Raw genomic sequence first — 19,811 nt, forward strand, 5'->3', positions numbered from 1 at the left:
TGTGTGATAGCTTTCAGGTCCCATGTCTGAGTCATCTAAACTCATCTAAAGAAAGGGGACAGTGTGACTAAATGATGAATATAAATAATACTTTGAATGAAAAATGCCACTTATTACCATCTCTGCATTCCATATAATAATTAAACAGGAATTTTTTGAAGATTGTGAATTCTAAGTTTGTAACTGAAAGGGTGCTTAAATAGAAGTGAATACTATTGAAATCAGTGGGGCTCACTTTTGGATAACAACTGTGATCTAGCTATTTCACACTGTGGAAGGGTGCTGATGAAAGGTGCACGATGTATTTGTTTAAAAGAGCTGGCAGCAGAAGATTGTATATTGCAGTGTTTTGAATTGTGTCCAGTATGTTAAGATATGGTGAAAAATGTATACTCTTGATAGATAATTATTTGAGATATAATTTATGAAAGAGATTTGTTTTTTTTCCCCAGTGTTAATTCAATACAATTTCTGTTTAAGTGGTGTATTATTAGGGAATGAGAAGAAAGGTTTGTGCCCAGATTTATCACACACATTGTGAGAAGTGATAAAACTGTGCTTACCCTGAAACACTTAGGTTCATAGCATAGCTTTTGAAACAGCCAATCTGTAGTATAACCAGAACCCTATAGCATGTTTCCAAAAACAAATGAAATGTTCGTTTATTACCACAGTATTACTCGATTGTGCTGTGTAGGAATTCTGTAATATCAACTTGGCACCTGAAAGGGTAGAGATGAGATGCTTTTCATGAAATTTTGACAACTGCAGTGATTTCACTGCAATAAAACAGGTATGCCAGCAGATGGCTTAAGTATATAAATTGGAAAACTGCCTACTTTATATCACTGTATTTATTCTGTACATGTTTGAATTAGTTAATTAATTAAAGAGTTGGTGTGGTGTAGTGATTAAAGTGATGGACTAGGAGTGGGGAGACACACATTGTAGTCCACCCTCAGCCTTGGAAGCTCTCTGGGTGATTTTGGACCAGTTACTCTCTCTCAGCCCGATTTAACTCACAGGGTTGTTGTTGTGGAGAAAAATGGGAGGAGCGAACACCATGCACACCACCTTGAGCCCCTGTTCAAACAAGGTGGGCTATAAAACTAGTCATAATTGATAATAATAATTATATTAGCTGAAAAGGGAACTAAATTTAATGATTAATCAACCTGGTTTTTTAATTTTACGAGCTATAAGTCATAGTAATAATAAAATAAATAATTAATATTTCTTTTACAATAACAAACCTAAAGAAACCTAAATTAAGTTTGTCCAAAAGCTAATTTTTGTAGGTGGAATGTTTAGCCATGCTGTTACTATGAACTAAAACAAGGTATCACTGTTTTGTAATTGGAGCAAAAATAAAAGCCTATTTGTGCTACTGTAATAGCTGCTAATTACTTTATGAAGGAATATACATTTCTATATTTACTTATTTCTGTACTCTTGTGTGCTGTTATTACTATTTCGAGAGACATTTTGAACATCTTGATAGGTGGGTTCCAGCACTTGACTCAGAACTTCCATTATAATCTCAAGTTGAGGTGAACATTTGATTCAACAGCATTTAAAAATTTGGAACAAAGTGCAGTAACAATAACAACAATATTTGAAAGTAATGAAACAGAACTTTCCAGGATTTGTTTTCAGTTTGACTAGAAACTGAATGTGCAAGTAGCAAATAGTTATTGATATCTTAACATAATATCCTTTTTCCTTTTGCAGATCAAACATAAAACGTGGTAACACATATTTGGTTTGTTTGCTTTTCACAATAAGGAGTTCAGGGAAATAAAAACTTTCTAGGTAAATTAGATACAAAACTGTACATAGCCATTTAAAAAGCAAACATTTTGCAGACATTTAACATTGCACATCAGAAGCTGACAACATGCATCGTAACTACCTAAATTAACTTTATATATTCTATTTTATAGGAATCAAATTATTATATAAAATGATTCTATTTTAGAAGTAATTCCTAGGAAAAAGTGAGAAAGGGTTATCCTTTTTATTTCATGTTCTGAGTAAGCACATTCAAAATGACAGTTTCTAGCCCAGAAGAGAATAAAATGCATATTATGTTTTGAATCACCAAGCATTTCTAGAGGACTTTGGCTGGCTACTGGAGTGTTCAAAAGCTATAGGGTTTATAGAACCTTCATATTCAGCTGTCTCAAATGTCCTAGTAGTCTGAAATCTATGAGGTTTCATCACATTTTTTGCCTTCTTTTATCTTGTAAGTGGGATTATGTTACATTTCAAGCAGCATGCAACAAGATTAGAATCCCATCTTTTACATGTCCCTGGGCTCCATCTTTTAAGCACCCTGCTTTTGAATCATGATCCATGACTGAAATTATGGCATTCTGTACCAACTGTTATTTCGAGATAGTTTGCAAAGAGCCTCATATTCAACCCATTTAAATTAGATGCAATCTACAACATGGAGAATGCTGCCTCCTTTCTACTGAGTCTCCTTGAATAAACTACTCCAGGAGGTTGAGGGAATGGGATATGGTGCAGGAGAGGAGAACTTGGTAGCTTCTTAACTTTGAATAATCATCAGTCTCACACCATACAAGAAGTTCCCCCTGGCCTCCATGCATCATAAGCTACAGTCAGTATCATGCAATCATAAAATTCCCTACAATGATTCTTCCTTCTTCTGCTCCTTTATACTTTCCTATGTCACCCCAGGCCTGATTCCATTCTGCAAGAATTTCTTCAGGGACTGCCAACAAAACAGCTGTGCATGCACATGTACTGTATGTGGAGACTATTTGGGAATGCCTCAAAGAAACTATTGCAAACTTGCAAGAGGATGTAGCTACTTCAGGGTTTCTGGAAGGATACGTGAAGGAACCCAATGGGCTATATTATATAAGAAATTATATTGTTCTTCATATTAAAAAAAATTGAATTCAGCATTATGTGTTCTTTAACATTCTTGCCCAATTAGGTGCCGTCCCAATAGATTCACTACAACTCACACTATTTACCAAATATCGCAAGTGCTAGTTGGGGATCATGATAGTAACACAACTATCTGGAAAGCACTTTTAGCTTGCCCTTCTGTTATGTTGGGTCTGCATCTCTGATTACCTTGAGACACTAGTTCAGTTCCCTAAATCATGAAGTTGATTTAATTGGGCAAATAACTATACTTATCACATCCCAAGCTCCTTCAAAGGAATATTGTAAGGATAAATGTGAGGGGATCACATACAGATAGTCCTTGTTTAGTGACTGCCTCGTTTAATTATCATTTGCAGTCACGACAGAGATGAAAAAGTACTTTTATGACCAATCCTTGCATTTACGACCTTTGCAGCTGTGTAAAGCAAAGAAAAACTGAAGTAAGATCATAAGCGCAATCATGGTTTCATGTAGTGACTGCTTCGCTTAAATACTGAGTTGCTGGTCCCAGCTGTGATCACTAAACAGGACTACCTGTATGCCATATTGAAGTAAAAGGATAAAAAATGAATATAGGTACATAGTTGCTAAAATGAGTTCAGCTCTGTAATACTGCTTGAAAAAAAGTGAGCAGTGTTTAAGTATACTGTATGGCTTGAAGTATGAGAGTGATTCCAGTAACTTCCAAGATAGACATAGGCCAGACTATCTTGCTAAATTTGTGGCTGCTTCAGCTGCTTTCCAGGTGTCTACTTCAACTACTTTCCAGGTGGAGTGTTTGGAAATACATTGGTGTAACTGAATGGAAAAAGTGTAGTTTGGTTTTGTCATCAGATATTAGAGGATTTATACTTATCCATGTCAGCATATGTGACAAGTCTTGTTACTCTTTGGCTAGCTCACAAGCCTCTGTGGTTCATTATTCACATCCAGAGGACTGCAGAAAGGTTGGCTTGCAAATGACTGTGGTCCTAGTTTCTGTCTGAGGTTTTCCATTAATATCCTAAACTGGTTCAGTGTTAACATTAGTCATAAATGTAATTTTAAATTCACCATCTGGTTGGCAGAAAGTTAAGAACTTGAATTCTTGGCTGTTATTCTGTTTATAGCTGTCTCCAATCTCCTGCTAAATATTTTTAACTGTAGCTTTCTAAAATATTGTTCTTCTGCCATATTGTGTGCTGCCTGAGCATGCAAAGCTACAATATGCTTTGTTTTTTGCCAAACGGTATGGCATGAGCCCAGTCATTTTGGCTTATTCATCAAAACACACTTAAACAAACCCTGGATTGTATGAATCCCAGGCTAACTCTGCTGTTTTGCCTTTCCTGAACAGTATGAAAAAGGATACATGTGGGTATCTCATGACACTGAAATAGCATATTTCCCTATAAACTTGGATTTTTGGTGACACCCTTTATTAAACACTCCAATACCTCAGAAGGATTTTATAAACAGAAGGACCTGTTCTGTCTGTAGATTTTTTGCATTTCCCTCTATATGGGGATGCCTAAAGACAATTCAAAATATACAGAGAGTATATTTGATCTGTGTTCTGATTGGTCAGCAAGAGCGTAGCAGAATAATGTTACTGAGGGAGTGCCCCTAGTTGCCCGTTGACTATTAGGTCCAGTTCAAATGGCTAATTATCACCTATAAAGCTCAATATGGTATGCATCCCTGTTACATATGGGACAGTCTGATTCAAATATAATCAATCTCCCTATTATATCTTGGCCAAGGCAATGAACTGAGAACGTCCCCTTGAAATATTAGAGAGGAGGTCCTTGGAAGCTAGGCTTCTCAGTAGCAAGTCCCTAGCTCTGGAATAGTCTGTTCCTCCTGAAGATAACATTGCAGAAGACTGAGAAAACTATTCTCTTCTACCAAGCCATCAGAGTGAACATTGCCATTTATAGGAGTTGAATTTTGCAGGGAATAAAGCCAGCTGGGTGGCCATGGGCCAGTCACTCTCTCTCAGCCCTAGGAAGCAGGCAGTGGCAAACCCCTTCCAAAATCATCCCAAGAAAGGGATGGGACTTGTCCAGGCAGGTGCCTGGAGTCAAGATTGACCTGAAGGCACAATATATGAATGAATGAATGAATGAATGAATGAATGAATGAATGAATGAATGAATGAATGAAGTCTTCTTCAAGTAGAGCTCATTTCTTGGTGACTTCATGGACACCTTGATGAAAGTTTTTTTGACAGCAATACAGAAGCAGTCTTCTTTAGGGATGTTTTTTGATTTACCAGTTTAGTGTATGATCCCGATATTCCTTGAAGATCTCCCATGTAAGCACTTATGGCACCTGAGCCTGGTTTGCCTCCAAGTCCAGACATGGTTGGCCACCTGCTGCATTGATTTTCTAAATGCAGCTTCTTCTGCTAAGTGTTGATAGCTTGTTAATCCCTTTTGAGTCAAGGGTACAAACTGTGGGATAGCACAGATTGTCTGTAAACAGCAAAGTTCTCAGGTTTTCCTGGGTATACACTACCTACACAGTTTATGATCTAACTGAAGCCTGTTCCAGTTGGACCCTCCTTTCTGCACCCCATAGGGGAACTGAGGAATGGGAAAGTAAGAGGGAGATAGATAGGCAGAAACCATCACCAAAGCCTGCTCTTGTTGGACTCTTTCTCTTTGTCTTGGCATAGGGACATTACTTGCATTTGTCCTGTGCATTTCTGAAAATATTACCAATACATTGGAGATTATGTAAAAATACTTTTGGAAAGTGGTTATCCAAGACTGTAAGCTGCCCTTATTGCTTTTTATGTTATTAACTATAACGGAAGGCATCTGCGAGGAGGAGACCGGTATGGGAGATCAAGGCTATCGGGGGGAGGTAGTGCATTCCAGAAAGGGGAACAAGGCAAGCACTTTCTCAGTCTGGAGCAATACTGTGAGAAGAAGAAGAGGTTTAGACTAGCCCTTCCCTAGAGTATCACGGGGTATATCCACTAGTTGCTGTAGTGTAGTGTTGGTCTGGCGAGATTCTGTCTAGAGGGTGTAAGCAAATAAAGGAACTGTACTGGACTGAACTATTTCATTGTCATTCTTGGCTGAGCCTGACATTAACCTTTTTATCTGGTTATTTAAAAAACAAGAAATCCCATAAAGTAGTTGACTATTAAAAAGGCCCATAATACATATGAGTAGTATAATTTTATTGAGTAGTCATATGACCATATCAGATGGGCATCAGCCACAATAAGATACAATAAAATGTAAGATAAAGTAAGATAAAGGTAAGATACAATAAAATAAGATAAAATAGACTAAGGTAATCTAAAATAAATTAAAATATAGTAAGGTAAGATAAAGTAAAAATAAAAGAGTGAGATAAAATAGTATAAGATAAAATAGAATGCAGAGTCATAGAATAAGATAAATATTAAAATACAAAACAGTATGTGTTTAGGTGAATTCATCACCTTTACATGCAACCCCAATGTGTTCTATAAAATGTGTTCTCAGTTGGACAGCCCTAACTATAAACTTAACTATTCTAATGACTACATATATGTTTGTGTCTGAAGGAAAAATGATAATCATTTGTTACAGTCCCAATATATGGTTCTGTCAAGTAGTGTCTGTAAATACTGAGCCCTTGCTGGGGCATATAATTGATACTTGAATAGGACATGTGCGATGTCTTCTATTTCTGGTGCTCCACAAACACACGTTCTCTCAGAATATGGCACTTGGTGGAATTGTCTGTATTTAACCATAGAACTGATCTGCTCAAATCTTGCTCTGGTAAGGGATATCCTATGGTATTGAATCAAACCCATTGTCAGGCATTTTTCTGTTAGAAAAGACATTTTAGTCTTGGCCAGCCATTTCAATGACCTAGTGACCATTTCAATGACCTCAGTATCGGTTTGGGTGTTAACATCCAAGACTCCTTGTTTGAATATTGCCTTGGCCTGATGTCCGGCTGTGAGTAGATATTGTGTTGAGAAGCCGAGCTGTGAGATGATTTGGAGAAGTTGATTGATAGGTCGATGTGGTGGATTGAAGTGTGTCTGTCTGTTCTTTAAGGCACATTTTTTGTAGTCTGTCAGGTTCCATTGGGAGAATCCCTCACCAGTAGCTAACAACTTTGATTGTTAGATTCTAAATGGAATAGGTCCCTATTTCAGCTCTTACTGCTGCTGCAGGTGTATTTCTGTCAGTCCCCAGAACAGATCTTAAAAAGTGTGCTTAATTTTGTTCTGGTAGGGGCCTAACCCTAACCCTTGTTCTGGTAGGGGCCTAACCCTTTAGGCCTCACAATTCTGTGCCATATGTTAGTACGGGGTGCAATTTTTGCCTTGTAAACCTTTAAAATGGAGAGCAGAGTGCTTGGATGGTTATAATTAAGTAACTTAGTTAACGTTTTAGAACTTGCTGTGGCCTTTATTGAACTTATTTTGAAGTGGTTAACCCAAGGCTCTTTATCCATAAAAACCACCCCTAAATATGAGAAAGAGTCTATTTGCTCTATAGCAGTGATTCTCAACCTTTTTGAAGCTGCCGCCCCCCTAAGGAGCGGAAAATTTTTCAACACCACCCTTTATGAAAATCCTGTAATTCAGGGTGGGGGGGGGGGAGTTACTGAATTATAAAAGGCAAAAATTTTAAGTAATTTTTTTCAGTAGACTTATACACCAAATTTGTTCGATTTAACTCGATACTTTTGCCCTGGAAGGTAATTGCATTCCTTTTATTAAAATTAAAATGACTAATGCAAAAAAATAAAGATAAAGAACTAATAAGCGCACTTACCTAGCCGACTGGCCAAATAAACAATGAAAGTAAATTGAAACTGAGGGGAAAAAACAGAAATGAAGCGAATGAAAAGCAACTCAAGAAACATGGGTCAAATCAAACATTCATATTGAAAGGACGCTCAATGCACGCACTGCGATTAATCGCGTGGGAAGACAGCTGACGCACGCGCTACGATTAATCGCGCAGGAAAACAGCTGACGCATGCGCTGTGCTGGTTGGGATCAGAGAAGAATCGTAGTGTCGAGTTCTTCAAGGTCAGCCTACCTAGAATACAAATTCGTCTCACCATTCTTAGAAGTGCGTGAGGGCAGCCGTCGCGTAAGTTCGTTTTATTGCTGGTACAAATGGTGTAAACCGGATAATCGATTTAATAAATTTTTGGGGGAGTTTTAAAATTAAGTTCGAATGCCAAAACATGCTCATCGCCCCTCTGCCGCCCAAAACATGCCCACCGCCCCCCTACCGCCCAAAACAGGTTCACCGCCCCTCAGCATCCTCCCACTGCCCCCCAGGGGGCGGTACCGCCCCCGTTGAGAACCAGTGCTCTATAGGCTCCCCATCCAAGTGCCAGTTGTATGTGGCCCGTCTTTTTCCAAAAACCACCACTTTGCAATTAGTCTTATTAATATTCAAAGAATTAGAGGTACAATAGGCACCAAATTTCCGCATCAATCTTTTCAGGGCTACTTGGGAGTGTGCCGTTGAAACCAATAGAAATGAAACATCTGCAAGCAAACAACCAAGCTCAGAGAGCATCAAGGACTCCACAGTTCAACCCTGAGCTACATATATTCTCTTCTGTTGGAATGTTCTCAATCACCCAGTCCTTTATTTTTCTCAAGAGACGTTTTGCATACATCTTAGCTGTTATATCAATAAGGCTCATGGGTCTGAAATTTTTAGGGTCTTCCTTGTCTCCTTTTTTGTGTATGGAAACTATGATGGAGAGTTCCCATCCTGCTGGGCTATGGCCTGTGTTGCCTATATAAGTAAACAGCCCTGCCAGCAGTATAGCCCACCAGTCAGTGTGTGTCCTGAAAAGTACTGGGAGTAGGAAGTCTTCGCCAGGCACCTTATTGGGTTTCAGTTACTTAATAATATGTTTAATTTCTGTCACTGACTCTGGTGGCCTAAAAATCCTCGCAAGCTGAAGCTGAGATGGGGATATCAAGTAGAAGCTTTAGCTTCATCAGCATGCCAGATATGATATTCCAAAATATGACTGAATTGGACCCTTTTGCTGACTTTTCTAGCTCAGACCAAACTGTGTGTTGGGTCTTCTTGGTGGCTGTTAGTTTCTTATAATTATGTCTGAGCTTTAGCATCTTGACATAATTGTTTGGTGTCGGGTTTCTTTGAACCAAACACATAGCTGCTTTTATGGTCCTTCTTGAGCTAGAGCAATCAAGGTTGAACCAATTAGATCCTAAGGACTGTTGGTTCCTAGCTGGCAATTTATCTATTAAAAAGTTTCTTAATGTGTAACACAGATTGGCATACCCAGTAAAAATTCCATTTGGGTGTTGAATAGATGTGACAACCGTTTTCTCCCAGGACTGGGCCCTCTCAGAGTTCGTAAAGCTAGAAATTGCCTTGGTGTCCACCTTAGGCCATCTGAGTTTCCTGGCTTGCCTCACCAAGGTTAGCGAGTAGCCTTTTATCATGTGGTATGGATAGTCTTAAATCACAACTGCCATAAAAGTTGACTGCAATCGGTTGATGGTCATTGTCGCATAAACTTGAATGTCTGAGAATAAGTCAGTTTTGTCTGTTGAGACACATATGTAATCCAAGGCACTCAAAGACAAGCATTCCCAGCATGGGAGGTAAAGAGATATATGAAGCAATTATCCTTGTCTCCTAGGTATATGTCAGGGAGATCAGTTTGGAGCCCACCATGTTCCTTTTAGAGTCTCTGGAGTGCCAGGATGGGTCATTTGATAAATAGATCTCAGGTATGATGTCCAAGCAGGCATAAACATGCAAGGAAGCCCCTATCCTAGCACTGAAGTCTCTCAGTAGGATCACAATGACTTTGGGATGATTTATATTTATCTCTAGGATTGTATTTTCTAATTGCACTCAGATGTTGGGAGAGAAGCAGGAATATAGGTATACAGTAGGTGTACATTCATCAGCCATAATATGTATGAAAACATATGGAATCATTAAGCAGTGTTAAGTTTAGTAGGCACTTGATCAGTGAAAAATTCTCAAAAACTACTAGGAACAAAGTATCTGTACCTGTTACTGAAGGGCCAGAAATAAAGTATGCAGTACTTTCCTTGAAGGAAAAAGCACTTTTTAAATAGGGCGCCAGAAATGACCATGTTTCCAGTAGTTGCTTACTGTTGTTCCAAAGATTTGGGAGACAAGGAGCAATTTATTTTTACAGGCAATCTTTGAAGTATCTTGTTTTCAGTCTGTTTCAGGTTTTAAAAGTCAAGCTTTAGAGGTATGGTGGTGCCGTGAGATATTTTAATTTCAGAAGAACAGAAATTATTATGGTGTTAGTAGGTTCATAGAAGAACTGAATGTCAACCTTATTCACAGAAACTGATGACATAAAATGTTTCCTTTTATATGCTGAGGGAATAATTTGAGATGTCTTCAGAATTTATTTTAGACTGCTGATTGGATTTGGTGGTATATAAATTCCACCATTAATTATTTTCAGACAGAAGAGGAAATCCAGTTTTCCCTTTAGATCTAAGGTAAATTTAAATAATTTCTACTTGTACAACTTTGTCCTTTTAATAATTTTGCTGTCTAATTGAAAATAGAATTGTATCTTCACAAGTATAACAGGCTTGACTTTTGCTTAAACTCACGTATAACATTACTTCTTAATACAATACACAATTGTTTGTTCTCTGCTTTTTGAAACAGTGTAATTGACGTGGTATATATAAACAAATATATATGCCACTAGGAATGTCAGTTTGCCAGTTATCAGGCTCATAATATTGTTTTAATATAAAGCAACTTAATTTTTTAGACCTGCATTTAAATTGAGTTTTGTTTTTCTCTGTCTCAGTTTGATGAGGGTAATGAGAAAAGGTTACTTTGTTCTGAAAACAAAGGTGCCATATTATCATGCAGTTACCATATTTTTCTGACTATAAGATGATACTTTTTTCTAAAATCCTTACCCTAAAAACTGAAGATGAGAGAGGCCTGTAATTTTCATCATAGGTATACCTCAACTATGAGAGACAAAATGGGGAAAAAAATCCAGAAAATCACATTGTCTGATTTTTAAAGAATTTATTTGCAAATCATGGTGGAAAATAAGTATTTGGTCAATATCAAAAGTTCATCTCAATACTTTGTTATATATCCTTTGTTGGCAATGACAGAGGTCAAACGTTTTCTGTAAGTCTTCACAAGGTTTTCACACACTGTTGCTGGTATTTTGGCCCATTCCTCCATGCAGATCTCCTCTAGAGCAGTGATGTTTTGGGGCTGTCGCTGAGCAACACGGACTTTCAACTCCCTCCAAAGGTTTTCCATGGAGTTGAGATCTGGAGACTGGCTAGGCCACTCCAGGACCTTGAAATGCTTCTTACGAAGCCACTCCTTTGTTGCCTGGGCGGTGTGTTTGGGATCATTGTCATGCTGAAAGACCCAGCCACGTTTCATCTTCAATGCCCGTGCTGATGGAAGGAGGTGTTCACTCAAAATCTCACGATACATGGCCCCATTCATTCTTTCCTTTACACGGATCAGTCGTCCTGGTCCCTTTGCAGAAAAACAGCCCCAAAGCATGATGTTTCCACCCCCATGCTTCATAGTAGGTATGGTGTTCTTTGGACGCAACTCAGCATTCTCTCTCCTCCAAACACGACAAGTTGAGTTTAGACCAAAACATTCTACTTTGGTTTCATCTGACCATATGACATTCTCCCAATCCTCTTCTGGATCATCCAAATGCTCTCTAGCAAACTTCAGACGGGCCCAGACATGTACTGGCTTAAGCAGGGGGACACGTCTGGCACTGCAGGATTTGAGTCCCTGGCAGCATAGTGTGTTACTGATGGTAGCCTTTGTTACTTTGGTCCCAGCTCTCTGCAGGTCATTCACTAGGTCCCCCCATGTGGTTCTGGGATTTTTGCTCACCGTTCTTGTGATCATTTTGACCCCACAGGGTGAGATCTTGTGTGGAGCCCCAGATCGAGGGAGATTATCAGTAGTCTTGTATGTCTTCCATTTTCTAATTATTGCTCCCACAGTTGATTTCTTCACACCAAGCTGCTTGCCTATTGCAGATTAGCCTGGTGCAGGTCTACAATTTTGTTTCTGGTGTCCTTCAACAGCTCTTTGGTCTTAGCCATAGTGGAGTTTGGAGTGTGACTGTTTGAGGTTGTGGACAGGTGTCTTTTATACTGATAACAAGGTCAAACAGGTGCCATTACTACAGGTAATGAGTGGAGGACAGAGGAGCCTCTTAAAGAAGTAGTTACAGGTCTGTGAGAGCCAGACATCTTGCTTGTTTGTAGGTGACCAAATACTTATTTTCCACCATGATTTGCAAATAAATTCTTTAAAAATCAGACAATGTGATTTTCTGGATTTTTTTTCTCATTTTGTCTCTCATAGTTGAGGTATACCTATGATGAAAATTACAGGCCTCTGTCATCTTTTTAAGTGGGAGAACTTGCACAATTGGTGGCTGACTAAATACTTTTTTGCCCCACTGTAGTTTTATGGCCATGCAGTCTTTCATACTGGAGATTTTTAAAGAGAAATGCTTTTATTAATTCAATGAAGGATGAAAAGGAATGCAAAAAGGAAATTGAGAAAAGGAAATATAGTTAAATAAGGGAAGACAATAGTCTCTTACATACAGAATTACAAATAAAATCAACATCATCGACTTCTTCAACAAGTTAGTGCCTACCAATTTATCTAAGATCTTGGATTCTAATACACACACAAAGTTCATTGTAGAGAGAATGGTTGAAGAGAGACCATCTGAGGGTCTTGGCTGGATGATGCTAAGTAAGCCTACGTTGTTTTTTCTTCTTCTTTCCTTTTCCTGAACGCTATCCTATGTTTTATAGCATACAGAAGATAAGTAAAAGCTGACCTATTTATGAGACAGATTTTTGCTTTATCCAGTCAAGTAAAATGCTCCATCTCAGATATCAGAAAAATAACTGGCACCTGAACTCAACTTCTTCATAATCTTTGGTTTTGATGATAAGGGCAGTGACTTGTTTTCATCCAATTTTGCTATGGTTGATTTTTTTAAAAGGGATTTTATGGGAAGTTTTCTTGGGAAACAGAGGCCAAATTCTGTTGAGGCATGAGGCCACCTTGCAAATGCTTTAGTGACCTTTGTTGCCAGCACAAAATGTAAGGGTTCATTATTTCTCTTTCTCTCTCTCTCTCTCTCTCTCTCTGTCTCCAGTTTCTGAAAAAATAATGGTGTATTTTAATATTAGTTGTATTACTCATTCATCACATATACTAATCAAATTTAATGACATAGAGTGGTGTCAAGAAGACAGCAAGTGCTACATTAGAGGACACATTAGATTGTTTTTCTGCAATTTAGAATACAGTACAGTTGAAGTGGTAGTAATAGTATATAGCTTAATCCCAAGCTATAAATTATTAGCCTGAAGCAATATGGGAATGTACTTAGTAAGATTTTCTTGTGATCATAACCAGAAAGTATTTTTCCAGTTTTATTTTGCTAACTGCATTTGTAGTTAGTAATTATAGTACCTTAAATTTAATTTCTGAATTTTTTAAAAATACTTTTAGCTGATATGTACTTTCTGATTATTGTTGTCTAACTGCTTTTTAATTTTCTTGTTATGAATGCAACTTTTAATGAAGAGTGAATTGTCACATTTCAATGTTTTGAACATGCAGACAAGATCTTAAAATATTTTACGTAAATGATTCCTATAGCAGATTTGAAATTCTATTCTATTTGAACTTTTTACTGTGGATCAGATGTTTATAAGCTGGACTTCATATCCATGAATATGGAGTCAAACGACTATTTTTGAGAAAAGTAAAACAGAAAGACTTTGCAGAAATATCATTACATCTGTATATTCCTTCTTTTGTTTTTAGCTCCAGTGTTCACTTCTCTGTATATTTGTGTGCTATGGTTTATACATTATATATAAAAAGGTGGGATAAAAATATCATCATTTTCATCATCTTGGACTATTATTACTATTCGATTTTTATTCCCCTTTTTAAAATATATTTTGATCAACTGAAGGCAGTGAACATACCTAATACTCCTGCCTCCTATTTTCCCCACAACAACAACCTTGTGAGGTAGCTTGGGCTGAGAGAGAGTAATTGGTCCAAAGTCACCCAACCAGCTTTTATGCCTAAGGGAGGCCTAGAACTCACAGTCTTCTGGTTTCTAGGACAGCACTTTAACTACGACATTAAATTGGCTCTCAGTTTACAAATATTTGTATATAGTATGGCTTGGTATTTTAATCTGATCCTTTTGGATTTATATTAACATTTAATAACAGCAAAAATAGATTTACTAACAAATATCAATACATGTCAGAATTTTTTATTTTTGTGACTTCCTGTTTATTTTCATCTGAAGTACGAATTTTTTCCTAAATGGATAACTAATTATTTCATGATGAAAGAGAAACATATATTAATCCACTGATACCAGATAGAACTGCTAGTGATCCATAATGATCACAGAATTTATTATCTATGGGATAGAATGTATAATAAATCAAAATACTGCTGCCATTCAATTGTATTGTACTCAGAATCAAAACCTGGCTCTTTTTAAAGTGTAGGCAGGTATAATATAAGGTAAAGTCTAATTGCTAATGTAACTATAATTAGTGAAAAAAATGATGCTAAGTAAACTAACCAGGTGAGATTAGATGCAAATTCTTAACATAACTCATTCATTGTGGCAACTTTTAGGGATTGCTATTTGCTACTTATAATTTTTCAATATTATAAACATTTAAAAAAAAATCCAGAAAGGTAGAAAAACCTTTTGGTGGGGGATCAGTGAAATAATTTTGAAACAGTGCTTTATTGTATGAGATATTTATGCTTCTCCAAATTCTAGATCTAAGACTGAAAGGTATCAACATTACTGAAAATAACATTGGTGTTGCATTTGATGGAACTACTAAAAAGATAAGTCTTTAGACACAGTGCTGTAAAGTAGTTTGTTTCATTCATTCATTCATTCATTCATTCATTCATTCATTCATTCATTCATTCATTCATAGAATAGTCCAGTATAAAGTTTACATAATGAATAAAGTGCAATTTCAATTTTTGGTTTATATTGAGAGACTGTCAACTTGTGGTAGCAATTGTGTGTTATAGCCTGTTTGGTTGCATTTGCCTCAGATTTTTCCATCTTCTGCTTCACTTGAAAGTAATTGGAAATGTTTGGAAAACACATATAATCAAAGTACAGTGCAACCTGTAAAAGAATTAAGAAGCATCCTTTTGTTCATGCAGATTTTCCATTTTATGAACTCCATAAACTGAACTAAAAGTCTTGGGTTTTTTAAATACTTAAATTGAAATGGGTATGCATAAATATGTATTCAAGATTATGAATTTAGAGTATTTGAAAATCCAGAGACAAAATAAATTGTAAATATACAGTTTGTGGAATTGAGTAGGATGTTCATTGTATCATCTTGGTGGAAAGAAAGCAAGGCAAGTGATACAGATTGCTGTAGTGTAGTAAGTCCTAACTATTAAATTAAATAGCAAATTAGCAGTACCATTTTGGAATCAGAAGTTACTAGCTTCCAATATTTGCTTGTTTCCTACTCATTTATCATGTCATCTTCAGTCACTTGATAGACCTGAAAGGAAATACAGAGGAAGTGAATGCCACAGCTTGTTTAAAATGTTCCAGCAAGGTTGGAAAGTTTGAAACAGCTCTGGTTGAGAAGAATAAAACTTTATTTGATGGGGTACTCTTGGGTTTAGTTCTATTTTGCATCAACAGAAGTAATCTGCAGACTCTATCTCTTTGTATTTGAATAGTAAATACCTTTATCTTCTCCTTTTATTGCCTTGAATGAAGGAAACAAATTTATCCCACCCTGCATCCACCCTCTGAATGAAAAAAAAAGTGTGATTTGTATTCTACATGCTGTCACTGAGACTGGGTTTATGCATTGCTGCTTTGGTGGTACAGTGAATGATCTCTGGATATCTTAATTGGTATAAAGCTACCTAATATATCTCAGGTTCTAAACTGAACAATTAGATATACTTTACAAGGTTTGCTTTTTTTCATGTGGCAGCTTAGACTGTAAAGTGTTTGTTAAAATGATCATATTACAAATATTTGTATCATTATACAGCTTCTAGGGAGTAGAAGGGCTTTATATTTGTAATAGTGGAAACTTGTGATACTGGTAGTCCTCGCTTACCAACCACTCATTCAGCGACCCTTTCCTGCTGCCGGCACAATCACATTGCTTTTGGTGTATAGAAGAGCAAACAGCTTACTCTCTTGAAATCCTTTCCTCTCCAATCTCTCTGCTCTGCGGAGGGGGGGGGGGTCAAGCAACGGAGAGATTGCTACAGAAATTGCTTGCGTTTTTTCTGTCGTTCGATGAGATGGGCAGTGACAAATTTGATATATAAATAAAAAATAAATAAACTTTGCGACCAATCCTCTCATTTGCAACCTTTGCAGATCTGTAAAGCAAAAGAAAGCTGAAGATTGTAACCACAGTCAAGATTTCACTTAGTGACTGTTTTGCTTAATGACCAAGTTGCCAGTCTCAATTGTGTCGCTATATGAGGATTGTCTGTATTATTAAAGAAACAGTACAGATAATGAAAAGCATCTAAAAGCATACCTATGCACCTGTCGTTTGCGATATAAGCAGTGTTGTGCAACGGTCAGAAAAGGAGCAATATTATGGCAAAGAAATTAGGGCATGAAATAAGAAAAAAAACTATAGCTAAATCTAATTCACAACAGCAATATTCACTATACCTCTCCGTATCTTTCTATTTTTGCAAACTTTTCTTGCTTCTACTATGTCCATACCCTGCTTAATATAGTGCGAAGCATACTGTATGTGGGGCCTACTTATAACTAAACATCCTTGGAACCATGCTATAAATCATATATAATTTTGCCTAGATTTATTCAAAGTGTATATATGTACATGTGTGTGTGCACATGTGTAGTCCCTTTGCATGTATATTAATTGCTTGAAAGTTGTGTTGGGATAGTTGCAGTTCTTGGTGATTACCCTAAATAATCACCAAGAGAATACATTGTTCTAATTATGGGTGTTGCAGTCCCAACAGAACTGTCAGCCCTTTGAGGTAGACTAGGTCAGGAAACAGACAGCACAAGAACTACTGTGCTAAAGCATTCTATTGTTATTGGGTATAATTTCAGAATCATCCAAAAGCCTGACAGCAATTCTCTCTTTCCCCTTATACTAAAGAGAATCAAGACCAGGCAATCTTGAGTTTTTTCCACACCTCCTCCTCTCTTTCTGGGCTAAACTGATGCTTACAAAAAGATCATTAGATTTCTCCTTCTTCAAGTCCATCTCCATACTGCTCTACAAGAACTGTGGATTGCAAAAGCTGTTGTAAAACATACATATAAAGATATCTGTATTTCTTATATAATGCACTTCAGAAGATTTTGCAACGTGGCAAATTAAAAGTAAGCAACAATTGCTAGTCTCAATGGATTAATCACCTATTGTTCTGTATGCTGAAACACAGAGACACGATTTGAAGTACTAAGTTCCTCATTCTTGATTGATTAACATGTAAATGCTTGTATGCACTGAACTTTCCATGCACACTGTTAATTACCAGTTCGTTATTGATTTACAGTGTTCTTAAGATGACCGAAGCTGACAGCTTCCACAAAGAGATAAGATGGTCCTAACACTTTCATAACATTTTCCTATCTTCTCATTAGGATGGCTCATACTTGGCAGAGTTCCTGCTGGAAAAGGGCTATGAGGTGAGTGACTGGTTTTACTGACCGACTGCAGACGCATGGAATAATTTGGACAGAGCTTCCTTGTTGCTGTCACTCTCTGCTTATGTTTTCCATTCAGCATTAGATAAGAAATCAAAATGTTTGAAAAGAATGTGCAACATGGGCTGTAATCATGCCAGCGCATTGTACTGTTTATCATGGAGAGTACAGTGGTGGAATCCCTCCGATCCTCAGGGTATAGCTGTTTTTCCACACTTCCTGCTTGTTCAGATAAACAGCAGCCTGCGCAAGGCAAGGCTACATTAAATTCATGTTACGATGCAGGAGGAAAAACTATTCATTTTGAAATGCCTCCCAAAAAAGGTATTTTGCAGAGGTGGGGATGGGGACATTGAGGAAATAAATTGAACTGTGTTTCTGCAGTTATGAAATGTTAGAACTTCGGTAATGCTCTGAAACAATAAAAAGCTGAAAAGTGGTATCTCATTAATGAACTTGATCCTCTTCCATTTAGCTGTCATAGCAGCATAACAGTTCCCTTGTTCTTTAAAATGTTTCTGCATCATGGCCAATACAAACAGTTCCCATCTTCTGTGTTACTTGTAACACTATTCAGTCTATTTCATAATAGTAAAGTGACACTGCTACTTTTATACTTGTAACTTAGAAAACATGTCTTTTAACAAAAGCAAAAAGCAAAACAAGAGAACAAATGAATAAAATCAAGGATACTGCCAAGTCCTAGACTTAAAATCTGTCTCTTTCCTTGGTACTGCTTTCACTATAAATATGTTTGTTTCTAGTAAATAAAGTAAACTTTCCTTTGAGTTGAGCTTGCCTCTGGTGACTTAATGGACATGTCAGTGTTGTTTTCTTTGCGCCAAGGTGGAAGTGGTTTTCCACTGCCTTTGGGATTTTTTTTTCTTTCCAGTCCAGCCTACAAACCTGGGGTATCTTTGTGGTCTGCCATCCAAACAGTTCCAGATCTGATCCTGCTTAGAGTTTAAAGCTTGGCCAGGGTTGGCTAGGTGTAAACTAAACATTGCTATTTGTTACTTATCTATTTAGGAAAAGTCTCTCTCCTTCCATTGTTCAGGGAAGAAAGATGCACAAATAATGTCAACCTGAAGCCATGAAGAGATTAAGTACAAATATTTATAATTATGTAAGTTCTATAGGCTAGAGATGTTTGTCAGAAACGTCTGATTGTTGAACAAGAGAAACAGCATGGAGAAAGAGGATACCATTATTTTCACGCAGTTGTTTCCATTAAATAGCTTTTGCCCAGCCACATTTGTGAGCTTAGCTTACAAGATAAGCTGTTGGACAATAGTGTTGTGGTACGGAATGGTTCTTCAGTATTTCTCCTGAACCTTTATGGCCCTTCCTTGTTTTTCTGTTTGAATCGGACACTTCTGTATCATGAAACTGATCTTGCAAGATCTGATATTGTGGAGCTAAATATCGAAAAGCTAAATGTTCTCTGTGCTTCTGTTAAATTGCAGGTACATGGAATTGTTCGTAGATCTAGCTCTTTTAACACAGGACGGATTGAACATCTCTACAAGAACCCGCAGGCTCACCTAGAAGGAAGTAAGTCTTTGCTGGAAGATGAGATGGGATACACAGGGGACTTATGCTGTGATTTTGTTTTTATCTCTAATGTTTGTATAAGATTGCATCAGACAGGGCATCTTTTTAGTCTGGCTTCTCTTTTCAAAATTTGAAAAATGTTTCATTAATTTCAATTGGAATAGAAAACAAAACGTTGATATTATCACTAATAATCACTAAAAAAAAAAAAAAGCAAAGTAAGAGGACTTTTTAGGATAGCAATATAGGTTTGTTAATATATTGCAAGTAATTTTCCTGACTAATTAGAACCAGTTCACAATTCTTTTCTTGGTTATACACTGTTTATCAAGTCCCTTCCTGCATATCCATATGAAATCAATATAAAACCTGTTAGCAGTAAAATGAATTTGGTGATCAGATATCAAAACATCAGCCATTTATAACATTAGCCATTTATAACAAGCTAATGTACAGGTGACTGTTTATATTATAACAAAAACATCAGCCATTTATAACAAGCTAATGTACCAGGTGACTGTTATTTGCCAGTGTTCTGT

At 37.1% G+C, this 19,811-nt stretch overlaps 1 protein-coding gene across 2 annotated transcripts in view; it reads left to right on the forward strand.

Moving 5' to 3' along the window:
* The window catches only part of GMDS (GDP-mannose 4,6-dehydratase), a 330,486-nt gene that overhangs the window by 18,913 nt on the left and 291,762 nt on the right, over positions 1 to 19,811 (forward strand). Inside the window, exons 2-3 of one of the 2 annotated variants that reach the window (XM_088130877.1) lie at positions 17,656 to 17,700; positions 19,185 to 19,272. In XM_088130877.1, coding sequence (XP_087987003.1) covers positions 17,656 to 17,700; positions 19,185 to 19,272 — 133 coding nt within the window. Of the gene's footprint in view, positions 1 to 17,655; positions 17,701 to 18,639; positions 18,845 to 19,184; positions 19,273 to 19,811 lie in introns of those variants that run through there. The other variant, XM_088130878.1, reaches the window with a different exon arrangement.

The sequence above is a fragment of the Python bivittatus genome, unplaced genomic scaffold, assembly GCF_059951505.1.
Source record: "Python bivittatus isolate LINGU-HERP-01145 unplaced genomic scaffold, Pbiv_v1 ctg000840_np1212, whole genome shotgun sequence".
Taxonomy (NCBI): domain Eukaryota; kingdom Metazoa; phylum Chordata; class Lepidosauria; order Squamata; family Pythonidae; genus Python; species Python bivittatus.